This window comes from Syngnathus floridae, chromosome 17 (genome assembly GCF_059516105.1).
Source record: "Syngnathus floridae isolate MCC-2025c chromosome 17, RoL_Sflo_1.0, whole genome shotgun sequence".
NCBI classification, from domain to species: domain Eukaryota; kingdom Metazoa; phylum Chordata; class Actinopteri; order Syngnathiformes; family Syngnathidae; genus Syngnathus; species Syngnathus floridae.
In genome coordinates this window covers 7,368,317-7,387,319 of record NC_142429.1, presented here as the reverse complement: position 1 = coordinate 7,387,319, position 19,003 = coordinate 7,368,317, and the positions used below count along the sequence as shown (strand labels likewise).

The window sequence follows — 19,003 nt, the reverse complement described above, 5'->3', positions numbered from 1 at the left end:
TCCTGCGTTTCCCGAGAGTAGAAACACAAAGCTAATCCAAAGATTCTCCTCGTCATTTCCACTCTTCCCTCATAAACAGCCTGCTCAATATTAATAGTCTCCACTTGCGCTCTTTTCCTCCCTCTCGTATCCTTGGCTGCCACTTGTCTGGCACCTGATCAGCATCCAATTACGAGTTCATATCAAAACATTCGCTATATATATGTGTGTGTGCTTGCTATTTTTGGGCGGAAGAGTTGTTTTCCCCTCTCGATTTTTCTTCTTTCTCCATATTCACGTGGTGGAACTCGTGTGTGGGACGCATCAGTCACTTTGTCCAAATAAAGCCCAGAAATGCAAAAACCAAACTGTAAAAATCCTAATTGGGTTTTGTCTTATTCATGTGAATCCTCCTGTTTTATGTCCTTTCTACCGCGGTTCTGGTCCAAATACTTTCGGCCCTAATGCTGTCATGGATTTTTTCCCAATGTGCATTTGTGCGTGCAGAATCGGGTTTCCTGGTGTCGTGTGTCCGCTAATAGTTTGCAGAGGCTGCAGACGAAACGACCGTGCGGTCACTCAGACTCTGGCCTTCCTTCTCGGGTTGCTGCTTTTTTTCATCCTGGCGACGCCATTAGCGTGACTTTCTCGGAGACCGGGAACCTCTGGCGGTGTCGTCGAAGGTCCGACGGGACTTCCTAGTCCCTCGAGCGGGGCCTCGTCTCGATGTCAGCCGTGGAAACCCTCCGGTCCAATATGCAATCTCTCCACAGGAAATTTCTGTCACTCCTTTGTAACCTTTTCCACATGCCGGCTGCCACGTTAGACTCTGACCAAACCCCCCCCCTCATTTTACACCTTCTCTCCATGACGTGCATGCACTCATGGTTGACAATGAGGCGCTCTGAAGTGGCCACGCCATCCCTAAGCGCAAGCTGTCAACTCAGGAAAAAAAAATTTCCCTCCTCTGCGCTCCTCCACCTTTTCTCTGCGCAGTCACGCAGAGCAGCACGAACGTTGAATTTGCTCTCCTCTAGCCCAGTTGGCATCCATTCCCAGCATTCCCAACATTCCTAATCACGGCATTTCGCTGAAGCCACTCGAGCTTCTCCAAGGCCAAAATGCACAAATTGTCCACTTAAAGATGTATTTAACGTCACGCCCGCTCAGGCTAAAATAAATCTGACATACAAATGCATTATTCATAGTCGTGCAATGGAAGGTTGACTGGAGGGCAGCTGAACTTGCAGGTCCTCTTAGACCTCCCCAACCCCCCCCCCCCCCCCCCCCCCCTTCCCTGGCCAAGCCGTGACTCACACGATGGAGTTGAATCTCCGCAGATATTATTCATAACGTCGCGGACAGTACGGCTCCACAAATACGGGGGCCGCTTGACATTTCAATTATTGCTGGCCCACGTGAGCGCATAACACGTACCCGAGACATTTTGAAGGCCGTAAAGTAAGCTGAAGGTTTACGGGAGCCTTCAGTGACTCTAATCTTTAAATGCTGGTGGAAATGTTGCGCGCTGGAAAGACGGTTCCACTTGAACGTCATTGTTATAATTGTGTAAAACAATGAAATGAATAATTTAATAAAATTATATTTAAAAAATATTTTGAATTGAAAAATACATTCACAACTATGTAACAATTCAATGAAATAAATTACCAGATTGGAAAATGTAGAATAAATTAATGTGAGTACAACATTGACTTGAAAAAAAATAATACTTAAGTTGAAAATAATATGCAATTAAATAAAAAAAAGTAATACATTAAATATAAACATGTATATGACAAATGTTAAAATTAAAATAAATCATTAAATTGAACAATAAATGTGAGGCAGCCGATGGATCAATCAGTAGATGATTAGTCTATGATGATGCTCCGTCCCCAACTATTTGTTTAAAAAACAAAAGTATTCTAGCAAGTGTAATTGAATGTCTGCGTACATATTTCTGTACATAATGCAAATGATTTTCCTCCCCTCCCCTAATGACGCCGTTTTTCTTTCCACTGACATCCAAATAGCGTTGTATTGACGCTTCTGCTGGCTTGAGCAGCAAATAAATAGGAATAATGATTTAATTTCACATGGCGGATGGGGCAAATGAGAAGAACGAGAGGGGAACGATCCTTCAGAGTGTCGTTTGTTAGTTGAGGACATTAATTAAAATATGAAGGCACCCGGGATGTAATGGTCATTACACGCTACAAGGCTCCTTTGTTGCTCTGTGTAGCGTTTCGGGTAAAAAAACAAAAATATTTATTTTCATCTGTCATGGAAGAAGAATGGAGAAACAAAACAGAAATGGTATTTTATACATTGTAAAAAAGCCCCGTTATTCTGTCAGTTCTTCTTCATGTGTGTCTGTCTGCATTATACTGCCCCCAAGTGGCCACTGCATGCATATCAGTAGGAGCAGTGCGATGTCCGTTGAATTGAAGCAATAATTTCTTATATTTTGTTCCGTCGTGTTGTTACCGTTAGTGTTTGTTTTTTGCAAAATATGAAGTTTGCTACTTTTCCCATAGAAAACTTAATTTATCACCTTTTTTAAAACAAAATATTGGCATTTCCATTCAGTTCAAGCATGTTGTAAAACAAATTAAAATCATAACGTAAGGTGCTTAAATCCGAAATAGCACACATTAGTGTCAGCCAGGATGTCAAACTGTTCAATAGTTCTGACGTAAGAGCAAGCGTCACCCTCATCAATCAATCAATCAATCAAATAATCAATCAAGGGTCAGACTGAGCCCTTCAAGATTAGTTTACTTGCATTCAAAAGTAAGATTGCTTTACAATATTACAGTGTATGGCAATTAATGTTACTTATGTTTAAGTTACTTTTTATCATTCCTCAGTGGGGGTGCGCACAAAATCAAAAACCAATTTAGGCTAAAAAAAACCCACATCTGGTCCATTTTGACGCATGCCTGAAAATCCGAGGAAAAGACTTAAATGGTTGTCCTTCGTCGTAATGACTTTGAGTTTCATTTCCCCCCCAAGAGAACCGAAAAGTAGAAAAAAAAGACAGAAATGATTTTCTCCGACGTATACTTTGGATGTCATGGTGTCGCAAGGGAGGGAGGGAGGGGGGGGGGGGGTACAACCACAATAGATGAGCACATAAAAGCTTGAGCTGACAAATCATGGAGGAGAACAGTCAAGCGAGCAACCACCACGAAAGCCAGCAGACAGACAGAGCGAGCGAGAGAGAGAGAGAGAGAGAGAGGGAGGGAGGGAGAAAGGCAAGAGGAAGCCAATACAGTCGGAGAACTCCAGCAGTGAGGATGAGGACGTGGGAGTGATGGAACCACACTGAAGAAGAACCTCCTTTTTAACCCCCAATCGGGTCGGATGTGAAGAAAAAAGGAAGCCCGGATGGTCAAGAGGAACAAAAGTGTGGGTGAAAGCGCATTCATCTCCACGTCTCTCCATGGAGGAATCTCGGGAGGCTTCCCCGCACCGTCGGGGCGCATCCAGCGGCTCCGCGTTGTAGCTCGCTGGGGATTTGTTGGAATTTCTTTGGAAGAGCAATAACGCTGCAAACCCCTCTGGCGAGCTTCTGCAATAAGTGGCTCGGGAAGAAAAGCAATACGTTCTCCTCAAACAAACACACTCCCGCCGGTGCGCCATGAAGCAAGAGGAGGCGTCAAAGTTCAGGAGAAGCCGCTTCTCCTCACTCGAATGCTGGACCAACCGAGAGATGAGAGATTAAAATTGACCATCATGAGATTAATCAGATCGATGGTGATTTTTGGATGATTTGGACTCCGGACGCCACATGAGCACTGTGATTTCTTATGTTCTGTAGTCATGTGTGGACTTTGCGCTGAAGTGCTGCGGACATGAGAGATACAAAAGAGCCATATTAGCTTCTTTTAGTTCCTAAATCAATCGTTTTCTTGCGATTTAATTCATATTTTATTCATTTATTGCACCATGATGGAAGCGCCCACGCCGTGCTCCAAGAAGAGCCTGTCCCTCTCGTTGCCGGTGCCCCGCGAAGGACAGGCGACCCTGAAGCCGCCACAGCACCTCTGGAGGCAGCCGCGCACCCCAATCAAGATCAAACACCGCGGCTACTCCGACACGGACCGCCACCACCACCAGCGGCACATGGAGCGCTCGGACGCCGTGGACACCAGCGACCGGCCCGGTCTTAAGAAGTCGCGCATGTCCTGGCCCTCGTCCTTCCACGGAACCACGCACGCGTCCATTGGGAATTGCGTGGCCACTCGACGGTAAGGGAGAAGGCAGTGTGTGGGGTGTGCCTCGCCAGACATCCCAATGATTGCCCGCCAAGCGTATGCGTAAAACGAGAGGAAGGGGGTGGAAGGAGAAGCGGAGAGAGAGGAGGGGGTGGGTGAACTGTTTTTTTTTTTTTTTTTTTTGTGCAAATAACGCTGTTATCCGACGTGAGGTGATTTTGTGCGCGGAGGCAGCGGGACGTGTGGGTTTATTATTTTTTCTTTTTTTTTTTTTGGAATGCTGATGCGTAATAGTGGCTTTGAGTTGTCAGGTGAGATCCGCCCACTCGAAAGAAAGCAAAAATCAGTACAGCAATATTTTAGTGGTCACAAATCCATCCTGAGCTTTTTTTTTGTTGAAAATCACCCGTCATGAGTTTTTGTGGTCTTTGCGAAATACCCTTATATGCCACATGATGTCGCCAAAGCCTTGTCTCATTAGGAAAGTAGTACAGCAGTTGGTTTCAAGAAAGTATGTTGAAGTGCTACATCTTTAAGGATGGATTTATGGGTCACAGTTAGCGGCATGTTTACTGTTTCAACTATTAAGGAAGACAATTATACTATTTAATGGATGTTAATCACTCTTCTGTTTTGGCTAATGGATTCAGTTTGAACGGCCACATTCCAGTGATGAGAGGGTGTGCACACTTATGCAAGCAAATCCCTGTGCTTGCTTATTGCTTTCTAATTGAGTTGATGGCCGCATTAATGATGAACAAACATTTTGAATTGATTTTAAAAATCAGAACCCAGAAGGAGGGTGTGTAGACTTTTTATAACCACTGTATCATAAGTCAGTTTGTCGTCGCCATCAACTGCTTTGAGTGGCGTTTCCTTGCACTTTGCCGAATCGTGGGACTAATATTTCCCAGAGATCTGAAGGGCGGCGGCGCGTGAACGTTTTTCAGCTGCCTTCCGAGCCGACCGGAACGTTCCCTCGGTTTCGGTAAATGCATGTGACTAAGTTCGGTGACGGCGCATTCACTTTTGTTTCATCAATGTGCCACACGGCGGCTAATCTCGCTTTGGAGGCGATGGGCAAAAAACGCCGCAGCATGCCACACGACCCCCCCCCCAAAAAAAAAGTCAGCTCACAAAACACATAGATAGTATTACGCAATGCGTGTTAATCAAGTCGATTAGATTAGCTGCATTTCATCAAGTGTGAGTCATGGAACAATGCGGTTTTTGATACGATTACTTGGCGCTCACACGACGGCAGCTCCATTTATCCTTGTGATAGCTGCAGCTGCTTCATTTTGGCCCGGTGGATGAAAACTTGTGCTTGGTAGACTGTAAAAGCTTACATCATCACACCTTTCGGCCTCCCATTAATGTGACGCTAACCTTCAAGCGTCTGCTTTTGTTCCTTTGACTTAGTCATGAATCTGTTTTGATTTCAAAAAAGAAAATTTGGTCCTCAATATAAATAAGCAATTTTTGTACCAGATGTACCGGACAGAGAGGAGACATCACAGCTCCTCAGCAGTAATATTATTTATCCTGTGCAGAGGATAAAGAATATATGCATGTGTGTATAGTTATATATCTAGTTTAACTGATATACAGGAGCAAATTATGAGTTTGGATTGTTGATCAGTGTGCCAATGTAAAGAAAGTGGATCAACTGAGGTGTCAAGTAGGCCCAAGCATGGCTGGGATTGCCCCCCCCCCCCCCACCCCCCACTATGGCCAAAACAGCAATTGAAAGCAGTTATGTAGACCTCGTTGCGTAAAAAAAAAAAATTCGAAGAGCTAATCTCAAAGGGTACTGTAGAAGGTTAGCTTTTCTGGAAAATAGTCATAAAAATAGCCGAGAGAAAATAGATGCATGCAGTAAAAATAGCCACGGCCTTCGTCTCCATCCTTCCAGCTTGCTCCCTCCTCTGAGCCAGCAATAACAAATTCCCGACAGGGTCCCCAAAGGGCCATTAGTGTCCATTTTTCTTCTCCGTCGTTCTTATTTGTGTTTTTGCTTATTTCCCCGCAACGTCGGGATGTTCCTCGCGGTAGGAGGCGGATTGATGGAAGAGGCCGATTTACGTCAGGGTGGTCCTGGGGACAATCTCCGGGGTGGTCCAATCTCCCACCTGCCGGGACCGAGCCCCCCTGCTTTTCTCCTTCTGTAGGAGGCTCACGGTGTGAGCGATGGAGATAATTTGATTCGTACAAGCACACTAAAGTGACTCGCTTGGCGTGTGTTTGCGTGGGTGTTTGTGCTGTAGGAATGGAAGCTGGCAGATGAGTGTTTTTGTGTGTGTGTGTTTACGAGTGGGCCGCACACAGGTTAGTGTCTGACCCTCATTCCGTATGGACCGCCATGCGCTTTTGTTTTATCTCTTTTTTTTTAATGCCCATATCAGAGGGAGCCCAGAGGAATTTCCGTCGCGTTTAAACGCCGCTATTCATTCTTTTTCCACATATTACAATAAGCGTCCTCTCCGCTCATGTCCGCAGAACGCCGGAAGCCACATGCCTCATCTTTTTATCGGGAGCGTCGCACATCCGCCAGTTCTGCCCTTCATAGCTCAAGGCGAAGTGCGTTGGAGAAGCGGGCTCCGTGCAAGTCTGCTGGCACTTGTGCTTCAATGGCGCTCTGCCTTCGGGGAATGTGGTGTCATGTCGGAGATATGGCGGTAGACAGGCGGGAGATTTATAAAAAAAGGGGAAAAAAAGGACAGTTTTGGTCTTATAATAAGATTTTATTGGTCGCTTACAGAGCAAGGAGAAAAAGGATTATATACGATACACTTTTTGTCCTTTTAAGCTAAAATGGCATCGTAAGCAGCTCAGATTCATCAATGCTATTAGCATTAAGCTAACGCACCAAAAGGCTAAGGTTCTTTTAAATTCACAAAGCGTCATTTTTTTTTAAAAATTTGGTTTGACTGGGGATTTCAACTGGGCGTGACATTACACAGCTTGAAGCCTCCGTTTTGAAGAATGGTTCATTAATTATATCTGGCAAACTTGTCAAGTCTGTTGACTCACTGCCACCGTACAAGTGCTTGGAACTAGAAGTGAACAAACTCCTTTTACTCAATTCACAAAAAAAAAAAACCGGAGATGCCTGAATACGCGTTTTGAACAATAGGGGGGGAAAATGTGGCTCACTGTGTGATTTCACCATTGATATGAGTCTGAGTGTCTGTCACCCCCGCAAATGTGTCTAAGGATTGTTCTCGCATTACCTCAAGAGCAAACTTGATCGAGTGAGTGCGTGTCAAGAGGAAGTTAATTGCTCCTAAATTAGTCGGCTGCCGATCGACCCGACGGACGACCTCATTGTCGCGCACAATGAAGTCCGTTCATTCACTCGGTCCGAGTCGGTCAAGACCTCATCTAGAGCTCGAGTGAATCAATCACCTTGAGAGGCGCTGATGGAATAGTTTTGGACAAGGCTGAGGTGACAAACCAGAGTGACACGAAGTGTGTTTTGTTTTTGCTGGGGAGGAAATTATGTGGTTGTATAAATAATCTTTTTTAAATTCTCTGCGTCTATAACAATTATATACAGCTGTTCGGACCTTTGACAAAATGGCTGTCAAAATGGCACATCTTCCGCTTTCCCCCGCGGCGTCTTTTGTTTGACACTCTTGCCTGAATATGCTAATACAAGCGCATCAGTCACCGTGTCCCATGGCCGCTTTGCCGCGGGAACATCCAAAGGGAAGCATCAATGACTGACGGCAAACATAAGTCTTTCCCCGCCATTCTGTTGCCATGGTTACTTCCGATTTTTCTGTACTTGTAGAATGGATCTCATTTAGCTCCAAAACCAAAAAAAACAACAATAGTGATGGCTTGGAAGGCACTTGACAAGCGTTTAGTTGCCTCATTCATCAACGTGTCCCAGTCGAGCGGCGGCGTAAGTTTGCCGGCGTCGTAAAAGAGAATCGTAATCATTCACCCAGGTTTTACAAAGCAACATCTTCTTGGTTAAAGGAGATATATGGTGTAGTTTTGTCAAAATACCTAATCGATCAAAAAAAAAGATCCCGCTGCCTTGGGATGAGAGTTTAATTCGTTCTACGACCAAAGCACGTGAGTCCATTTTCCAAAAGTCCATTTTCTGTAAAATGGCCTCTTTAATCAGGGCGCCAAAGCGCTACTTGCATCCTTGACAAAGAATGAAAACGCAGCAAGTCTCTACAGTGAAGCTGCTCTTTGCCTGCCTCATGGGCCAGCTGCCATCATCATTTAGCTCATAATGAGCTACAGTTAATTAGCTCGAGCGTGGCATTTTGTTGTTGATTTATACTTTAATCGACGCCGAGGAGCACGAAGCTCACTGAGAGAGTGTTCAGGAAAACCACCCCGGCAAATACAAGTCATTTGTGACCGGGCGACCATCTGTTGACGTTGCCGAGTGCACAGCGCGAATTCCCGCTTTGCGCTAATTAGCTTACGCGGGACCGGGAATTCGGCGCTCTGGCACATGGCAGAGACGCCAGGCGCGAGCGGATTGTTTGTTGACCGGGGAGGCGCACGGCTGGCGTCCAAGGTCCGTCTTTTGTGTTTGCTCTCGGCTCATTGAGCTCGCCTCGCATGGGATGCCACCCGTGACCACTGAGCTCAGCTGGTGATGCTCTTTGTAGCTTCTCATAAAAATGCTACACGCAGTCTGTAAAACTGAAAGTAAATGTTAGCCATTAGCGATAAACTGTTCTCCGTTTGGCTAACTTAGCTACTTTTCCGACCCCTCTAGCTAATATTCCAAAACTGAACGTAAATGTTAGCATCTGCGATAACTCGAAACTGTTCTCCGTTTGGCTAACTTAGCAACTTTTCCAACCCCTCTTGCTAATACTCCAAAAATAGATTAGACTCAAATGCAGTCTCTTTTTTGCGGCGTTATCCGACAGAGTTACCCGAAAGACTCTCCAGAGCAGAATATATTCACCCCACCATGTCCAGACTGCAATTTCAGCCACCACCGACTAATTTAACCATATCGACAGAAGCAAATTAAGAATTAGGTGACCCACAAAGGATTTACCCGGTTGTTTAATTTCACACTTGATTGGCACGCAAGTACTCCAGAGAGCCTGCTGTGTATATACAAACGATGAAAGTCAACTTTGGTTTATGTGTCCCCTTTAATTTGATCATAATATCTCCAAAGCTTTAGGTGTGAAATGGTTCCACCTGCATTGATTTGATGTTGTAAAGTCAGTTCAGGATCCCCGGGAAGTCATGTTTTCTTTTCTTTTACATTGCCGGAGAAGCGTGAAAGGAAACAAAAGCATCGAAAATTCACAAGCAAAAGCCACCTGTTCCTCCCGCCGCACAATCCTTCCTGTCGTGTTTGCTTTGGCGGAATAACGCCACCAAACTGTATTACACGCTTTCCCGTGTTCAAATCCGATGCCCCACTTCCATCGTAATGCAACATAACTCGCCATTGTGCAACAGAACTAGCCAATAACACGCCTCGCCCGACTCCTTTTGTGCTTGAGAAAAAAAAAAGGAACTGGCTGTGATTGCTCGGGTCTTTGTGATCGTTCGGAGCCCGGCGTAAATGACTTGCATCGATTGCATCGTCTCTCCTTTGCTACTGTGCGCATTGTACGTCTCATCTGCTTGCCTTCCCGCTCCAGTTTTGTTCTCGCTTGCAACAACAGGGCATTAATCACATCATACATCTATCATCTCCAGCTCGCTTGTATTAGAGAAGACATATTAGGCACTTTTTTTGCAATTTCAAGAAGCTCTTGAGGATAACAAATTGGAGAACGCGTTACGGAACACTTGCCAGACTTTTTATGTGGCTAGCTGGATTTCGAGCTGAAATTGGCCCATTTGAGAGAGCCAGCCACACAAAACATACTGATGGGACAATGGAGAGGATGGATTTCATTACTGTGACCATTAGGAGAGAAGCTCGGGTTATTGAGTTCCAAATTGTTCGTCGAATTGTATAATTGGATGAGTCATTTTTTGATGTTTTCGGGGGGAAAAAACAACCACAGTGGACCCCACCACAAGAACTCTATCATAAATTTAATTTTAGACAGTTTACATAATGCTGAATTGTCGAGGTTATAATTTACAGTGGCTGTTTGAAATAATTTGGCATTGAAAGGTCACTGAATCATCGCCACCTAGTGGGCTGGCATGCATACTGCAGTATTACATGGTATTTTTTTTGGATGGATATTTTGACAAGAAGTCACAATTTTCTAGATTCTCTTCTAGGGAGACACACTGGTACATCCTCGCTTACATGTCTGCCTCGCATTTCTGGGTTCTGGGTTCGAATCCCCGGGTAGGCCATTTCTGTACAGACATTGGAGCTTGTCCTTCCGTAGCTTCCCTTCCACATTTCGAAAACAAACAAGACGGTTTAGTTAAAAGACTCAAAGTTACTGTTTAATCCTGCCCCCGTGATTGCCGTCGTACCTCTCTCCAGCTCCACCCATGACCTAGAAGAAGATAAGCAGAAGATGGATGGATTCATGTTGTCGTGTCGACATAGCTCTTGTGTCAAATGTGTACCACCGAGGGGAACGTCCCCCAGTGGAACGCTGCTGTCTGTCTGATTGAGGATGACAAATGCGCAGTGGAGCGCGTGCACACACACACACAAACACACACACATACACTGAATAAGCGATGCGGAAAGAACAAACGCCGTACACCTGTCGAGCAGAGCGTCCTGTCACACTAATGTGAGTAATGTCATACAGAGTGACTGGTTCAAGTCACTCTCTCCAGATGCCAGATTAAAGGACGGCCGCCAATGTGCACACTTGCCGCTTATAAATCCGATGTTGTCAAATGTTTAAAAAAATATATCATTCAAATGTCATACTGAAGAATTATACTGTCATTTTGACGATAGGCACACAGGTAATCATTGATTGTCGTGCTGTACGATATTTTTAAACGACATCAACCAGTCATATATGATATATTCAATTTTTGGATGTTTCTCAGACATGACTCCCAAAATAAGTGTGCTGGAGTCTTCAAAGAATGAACACAGATGGTGCTGATAGTGGCAGACTTCTCACTGTGTGTGTGAGAGTGTGTGTGTGTGTCTCAGTCCAATCACACTTCAACACTTGTTCATTTGTTAACCGCCATGTGAATCAGACTTTTAGTATTTGTGTTTTTAATCACATTTATACTTCAATTTAAAACACTTCCCCATTGTTCGTGTGAGAATGAAGGCTGCAAAGGCTTAACAATACAAGCTTGTTGAATTCACTTCACGTCGTGTTCTGCCTTGGCAGAGATAACCAGGATTTGTTTTGATTGATGCTATCAGACAGGTATTCATTTAGCATTGTGCACCTTTCGCGTTTGGGGTTTAGCGCCTCGCTTTGTCTTTCGAGTTGCATTGTTCGTTTGGAGAAGGGTAGAATTATTCGGCCAATTCTTTTCAGCAGTCATTCAATCAGGGCTAGACAGTCCTGCCTACGATATTTGGAACAGTTTTATGCTAGCGGTGGTTTTGAATTGATTCGTTAGGCTAGCCAAATGTACCATCCTTGAATCTTATAGCACGCCATGGATCAAGATTTGAATCCATTTGTGTCCTGCTTAGAGCTTGAGTGGGATTTATAATTCCTCTCTTAGCTCATCAGTACGGCACTAATATTAGTAATTTTGTAGGCTGTAATATAGCTTGAACGATCAAAAAGTTATCCATCGGTAAAAATTGGTTTGTTGTTGTCTGAATTTAAACAAGTTGAATAGTTTGGGCTTTGGAGAACTTTGTTGTTGTTGAAGAAGTCCACCAAATAGCTTATAGGCTGAACTAGAGCAGAGCTGATAAGATAGAAGATCCAACACCGATGATTGGATTCGTGGTTCCGTATTTTCTTCCATTTTCACCATCCCAAAGCTTTTATTCCACACGGCGTCAAGATGGAACACAACGCCGACGTTGCAGGAGATGATGTGCAAATGAGCACAAGTGGAAACGTGTAGGAGGAAATGATGATGCTGAGGAGGAGGGAGGGAGGAGGAGTGGGGGGGGGGAGGACGTCACAGCAGCTCGCAGCTTCATTTCAGAAGCGGTCGTGCATCCTGCGCTGGAGCATCTGGGAGCGATCGGAGCATGAAATATATGTCAACCTTTGCTACCAAAAACATGCACCTCCTGCTCTGTTGATGTTGCTGCTGTCAAAGCAGTGAAATGTGGAGTTTGGAATTCAAAATGTCAGCCAATTGCTCGTTCTAATCACGCAAAGCCGGATGATAAAGGTGCAAAATTGCAGGGACATATTTGTAAGTACACTTAGTGAGAAAAAAAAAAATCTGGGAAAGATAGTGCGATGGTTAACACTAAATCTGACGGTTAATTCTTTTGTCGAGGAAAGTTTGCGGCTTCGGAGGGAAAATGGAAAAACAAATGGACAAAATAGTCCCGCTGAATGGAATAAAAGCGACCACCTGCAGACGCCACAAGAATTTTCCACGATGCACAAAAGGCGCTCAGGGCGAGTGTCGACGTGGTCGGGGGAGCGTGCCCGCATCCACATGCGAGCACAACCTGTCGCCTTGTAGGTCACACACACACTCGCGTTCACACATCAGCGCGCCGCTTTCACTGCGTCAGAGGTCAGACGGGCAAAATGCACCGCCCGGAGGTCAGGGGAGCGCCTCCTTCTCTTCTTCTCTCGTCCTTCCAACAAATCCTATTTAATTCAATTAATTTGGGTTAGATTGATTTAAAAAAAATAATAATTGTATGCTTCATTACAAATTGTCGCTAATAAACACAGTAATGGGAGCAAAAATAACTCATTAAAATAAAAAATACAAGAAATGCCACATAAACAAACCCACACTGGTGCAAACAGAACCTCCTTGATGGAGGTAATTAACTCCCTCAGTCTGAGTTCCCTCTCGCTCCATGTGAGCGTGTGTGTGTTCATAGTGTCGTGTGTGTGATTGTGTGTCCCGAGGCTGATTGTGTGATTACTTGTGGGAAATGAGGCTTTTTCTTCTTGTGAGAGGATCAAAATTGAGTCCTCTCGCAATACATTTGGCTTCTCGTTTCATTTTTTTCTTTCTTTTTGGCAAGGTGACCATTCAAAAGACAAATATCTTTAGATATTTTAGCTTTGATGGAATATGACGTCCAAATTCTCATGTGCTGCTTTCATGCTAGCCGGTGCGCCGAGGGAAGCTGTCTGTTTTTTTTTTTCTTTTCATATGATCTTTTTCCGTTTGACACGAGGGGCCCCCTCATGATTGGCATCATCATTTGCCACTCAGTTGCATAAGCAACATCGACAACAGCGCACATACGAAGGCCGGCCTTTCTCTTTTTGTCAGGCTGCTATAAATAGGGCCAGAGGAGCCTGGGGGCTCTCGGTGTAATGAGATTAACACAACCAGCTTCGCTTCTCGCTGTTTCATTGAGCTTCACTTCACTTTCCAGCCTCTGGTTGCCATACGCCCCCCCATCCCTCCCCCCATTTGTCCGTTCTTGACCACTTTGGAAACCAATTAAAGTCGTTTTGTATGCTAACCATTAGCACGTCAGCAGTGTTTCTCCTCAAAAGTAGTGTTCTACTTCCATTTTGTGTCCAATTGGCATTTTTTTCCGATTGATGTCAGCACTTGCTCCCTACAGGCTTCTTCATAAATTCAGCACTGCTTGTCCGTAGACAGCTCCCATTTCTGCTACATTTCAGGCTTTGCGTTGCAGGCGTCCTCGTCCATAAACTGCACGCGATGCACATTTATAATCAAAATGGCAACCCCGTGGAAGCGAAAAAGAAACAGAGCTGAGTGTGTGGGCTTGAGAAAATGACGTTTCAATCTTCTGTATGTATCACACTTATTGCAGTAAGGCAATAAAAGCATAGCACGGCGTTAAAAAATGAAGCTTGGAGAGTGATTTCGCTATCACTCCTCAACTGATTCCCCTTTACTTGATCCTCCATTGTTATTATGGTGCCTTATCTGGAAAAGCCCTTCCTCGGGCTACAAATGGCTCTGCCGCTCCGACGCCATCTGTTGCTTAGTCATGCACTATGCATGTGTCTTCAGGTGGACATAACCGTGGAGATTTTGGGAAGGGAGTCCAAAGTTGTTTACGTGGACATCGCCCGAGGCTGATAAAGAGCGTCGTTTGTGTATGCTAAGCATGCAAACGGTAACGCTTGGCCGGTTGTTTTTTTTTTTTTTTCATGTTAAGCGTTTGTCGCCATCATGCAGCTCAAGCCACTGGAGCTCGCTTCTATTCGACCATCTGTTGCTGCTACGAATAGAGCCAGACCGAAACACTCCTGGTTGTGGAAACGAGAAAAGGCCCTTCACGTAACACCACCTGCTTGCCTTAAAGGGGAAGTGCAGTCAAAAAATATATTAAAAAAAAAAAAGCTCTATGTGCCCCCATGAGTCCAAAGGCGTTATTTTGGTTAATATTGCAAAAGGAGAATATCATAAAACCTACTCGAGCTAGAAGAACTGAACTGTATCTCTTAGGTCACATGCTACTTTTTTAGTCACTCACAATGGCAAGCCCCCGCAACTCCCTCCAGGCAAAAAGCGCCGAGGCGTAGGCAAAAGCTGAAAAAATAAAAGAAAAATACACCTTTCACCATTTGATTTAAACATCTCCCTGCTTCATTTGGCCGACTCGACTTTTCCAGACGTCTTGGACAACAGACGGCGTGCGTCTGGTGCGAGGTGATGCCAAGTGGAAACAGAAGAAGCACATTTGAATTATGGAACATATTTTTCTGGAGGGGTGGGGGGAATTCTGCTGCCTTGAAAAAAAATAAGTAATGAGACGAAGGCCGTTTGGGGCAGCCTGGAAGTGAGTGACACGAACGAACACGACAGGCAGACTGAGTCATCGGACAAACGCGGCTCATTCGCCGACCCGATTTTTGAGGACAATACGCACGGACCAACCCGCTTTTACCTTGCTAACGGCCCATGACTGCCAGTTTATCTGTGTTGTTAGTCTAGTCCGACTAATGGGATTCTCCTCTCTATTAACTCTTATGGGAATTGTACTCTAATAGTGGAGCGCAGTTATGCTAATTGCTACATTTCATCTCCGGGGAGGCCAGGAAACATTTGCAACAGGGATAATAATTACATGGCTCTATTAATTCATGGAAGGCATAACATAAAAACAGAATCATTTAAATGGTGCTTTCATCAAAAGCTTATCAGCTTAATGTAGCAGTAGGGTAGCTATAATGCAAAAACCCCTGTGACCCCTGCAGAGGAGCGTTATGGGTTTTTTTAAGTTCATTTTTTTCATGTTCCTCAAATTCCTCACTTAGTGATCAAGTAATTCAACAAGATTTTGTCCTTAAACCAAACAAATTGAATCCATATTGAGTTCATTTTAGCAGTTAATGAACGTTACCGTTAGCATCATGTTTTAGCACGTAGCCAGCTAGCATACATTTTGGACATGATGAACCAAAGGGTTAAAATAAACGTGTTGAATATAAATGTTTTTACAGATGTATTGTTTGCGTGCTGTCGATGCGATTGATGATGGACAACGCAGCCAAGTAAACAAGTCAGGAATTTCCTTGCCTGTGCTTCGCCCACATAGCTAACAAATGAAAGGACAGTTTAGGCGTGACATTTTAAATGGACCATTTTCGCTGTCAAATCAACCTTGAACGCTTCTTCACTCAGCTGCATGCTGGGCAAGGCTTATTCGCTCGCCGCGTTACATCACCGCTCTTAATTACCCGTTCTTGCCGAGTAATGGTCGGCCCGCCGTCATTGTATAGCATATGAAGAATATGATGCAAAAGCTGCTTATTAGTGGGCGTTTTGCTTGTTGATTGGACTCAATGAGCCATGAATTCATATTAGGAAAGAGGATATGGAGAGACTGGATCGATGGATGGATGGTTTTGTTACTTTGTAATTAATTTAATTACACCACAAGATACAGTAGATACTATACGGCTAGGTAGTTTTGCTAAGATAGGAATATAGTTACATTTTTTAGATTCTGGTAGCAGTTAAATACAGATAAATACTGTCATCTATTGCTAATTAGCTGCTAGCATGTGAGATATATTTGATTTATTGATTGATTAATTGATTGTAGATTGTTTTGAACTTGTTTCACATAAACAAAAAACATTTATTTGAATTGTAATATAAATTTAAAAAAAAAAAATACATTTTATCCCATAGCAACACACTGTGTTGCCAGTCCAAAAAAAAAGTGGTTACGTTAATTAGGTAGCCACTAGCTGGACTTTTTACATTGTGTAAAACAATGAAAACTACAATAGTTAGCTTGGCGATGCTAACTAGCTTTTTGCAGTGTAGTAAATAATAAAATCTAAAATAGATTCGAATTTGGCTTGTAAGTGTTGTAGAAATACTTTCTACTGGTAGTTCTTTTATTTTAATTGTAAGATACAAAATTTGGAGTTGAATGCTCACTAGCTAGCCTGCTAGCAAAATAGCCCAAACGTTAGATTTGTAACATAGTAAAGATTATATAGTGAATACGTAGGGAACCATATACAGTAGTTAGCTAGTTCCCTGCTGCCTTTCTAGTTAGCTGTGTGGCAGTAAATGATAAAAATCTACAGGAGATTGAAATGGAGCAAGCCAGATAGCTTTATTCCTTTGGAGGAACCTCGAAATAGATGAGGGGGAACGGAGTCACAGCGACACGGCGGTAGCTGTAGATGAGTCACACTCGTCTTTCTCGTTGCGTTTTTTTGTGTTTTCTTTTCTCGGTGTGTATGAAAAGAAAAGCCTGCAGAGAGGGAGTCACCATCCACTAAAAATACACGGTTGCTTGTGTGGGCCTGTCGGCTGAGGGAGGGAGGGAGGCCGGAGTGGCGCTCCACCTTCCGTCAACTGGTTTGCTTCACGCATGGACACACCGCTGGCTGTAATTGGCTTGCTAAAAAGTGCTCTTCCGCTTTCGATGAAAACCGGCTAAAAATACGCCTCATTAAATTCAGCAGGATGCCGCCTGGATATTCTTCGTCCATTCCTACCCGGACAAAGTCCATTTAACATCAAAAGCCTCCGGACGAGGCACTCACAAACGTTTGTGTCGCTCAGCTAGTCATTTGTCTGCGAGTGGCGGGAAACTACAAAGGCGTGTCAGACAATCCATCTGTTTCGGAGATGAGGAGGAGGAAAACGCTCTGAAGGAGGATGCTCATTAAACCAAGAGCGGCTCTCCTTTGGAATTCCGATTGGCGGGTGTAAACACAGCAGGGTGTGGGGGATCACGATTCCCAAATGGCATTTGGGAATTGAGATATGTGAGTGGTAATTGAAAAAAAAAACCGATTCAGTTAAAGGTTAGCCACCGATACGGTGCTCCCCTGCGGAGCTGCAGTGAGGGAAACGGACATTCGCAAGATGCGCTCAGGTAGCGGGGGCCTTGATCAATCAACCTCTTGGAAACAATCCATGACATTTTAAAGTGCACGCGACAGCTGCGGTGCTGAAAAGCCAAGTAACGATTTGACCTTTTTGACGCCGGCTACACTGATGAACGGTTTGGTATTGTTCAGAATGCGTACCTGAATCTCTCAACTGCGTTTGAAAATAATTTTGGTGAATAGTTCAGAAGACATCTTGGTTCCTTTTGGAAAGCTTTACAATTTCCTACACTGGGAGTCGCCAGTGAATGCAGCAAAATGGCCAGTTTCTGGCTTTTGCTCAAGCATCCCCTCCCCCAGATCTTCATTTTCCATATCAGTCAGCAGTGTATCTCGAAGCCATCTGTCATCACGACCTGGCAACCCGACTCCCATCGAAAGGCCACCTTGGCAGTCGCTCTTAAAGCACCCCCGCTCGGGGCAAGTCGGACTCGGATAGAGCCGCGGATCCAAGCGCTAAACACTACCGTGGCGATTCAGCGGTGACAAACACAAAGCACTTAATAAAGGAGTCAGGCGCGTCGTGGCTGACCTTTTCCATCATTCCCGGCGAATGTCGTGGATGTCTGTCGCCGGCAGCGTGACGGCTGAGAGTGACTGTGAACTCGTGTTTTATTACGCAGCTTACATCTAAGACATTGTTAATCCTTCATAGGTGACAAAAACGGACAGAACAGCAGAAAGTTACATCAATCATTTTAATATCAAAAAATATTACTGTTGAGCCTTTTTTTATATAAATGTTGCCAGCCAGAGTATGGTGAGCTAGTGATTTGCATCACAGTCAAGAGGTTCTGGGTTTGAATCTTGGCAGATGGATCTGTGGTCATGTGTGGGAGTTTTGTAAGCTTGCTGAATCATTTTTTTTTTTTAATCATTCAGAGACACATAAGATATCTGAAGGACTGTTTGGCCTTGGCCTGCTTATCTTTGTAACGGCAGATTTTTTGGATAGAACTCGTGTATTGAATCGCATCTGTGGAAGATAATATTTGAGGCAGTCCAAAGATTCGAATTTGGCAATATTCCCTTCGTAGCAATAACGTAGTTAGAATTTAGTAGGCCGTAGAAAAGGTTGGAAGACTGGCTCCCCACGAGACTTTCAGGGCAATTCCCTCAAATAAAAGCCAATTGTGTGTCTCATCTGGTCCGCTAAATCCAGGTGGAGTTTATCGAGCATTAATAGATTAAAAGGCTGCTAGATGGCGGCCGTCTGCCAGCAACGTTACGGATCTCGTAATCCCCTCCGGTTTAGCACATCAAATAAATCTATTTCCCTTGGAATCGAGCAGGTGTCAGATTGTAGCCGACACCTGCGGTTCTGTAAATTCGGTGACCTGAGCTTCTATGCTCGAGTCGCGATCCAACCGGGGAAGGATAATGTTCCGTAATCCTCGG

General features: G+C 44.3%; 1 protein-coding gene across 1 annotated transcript in view; it reads left to right on the top strand.

The window, feature by feature from the left end:
* Positions 1-3,269: 3,269 nt before the first annotated feature.
* Positions 3,270-19,003, top strand: part of pde4a (phosphodiesterase 4A, cAMP-specific) — a 32,152-nt gene continuing 16,418 nt past the window's right edge. Inside the window, exon 1 of the mRNA XM_088357218.1 lies at positions 3,270-4,235. Coding sequence (XP_088213344.1) covers positions 3,934-4,235 — 302 coding nt within the window. The 5' untranslated portion in view covers positions 3,270-3,933. The remainder of the gene's footprint in view (positions 4,236-19,003) is intronic.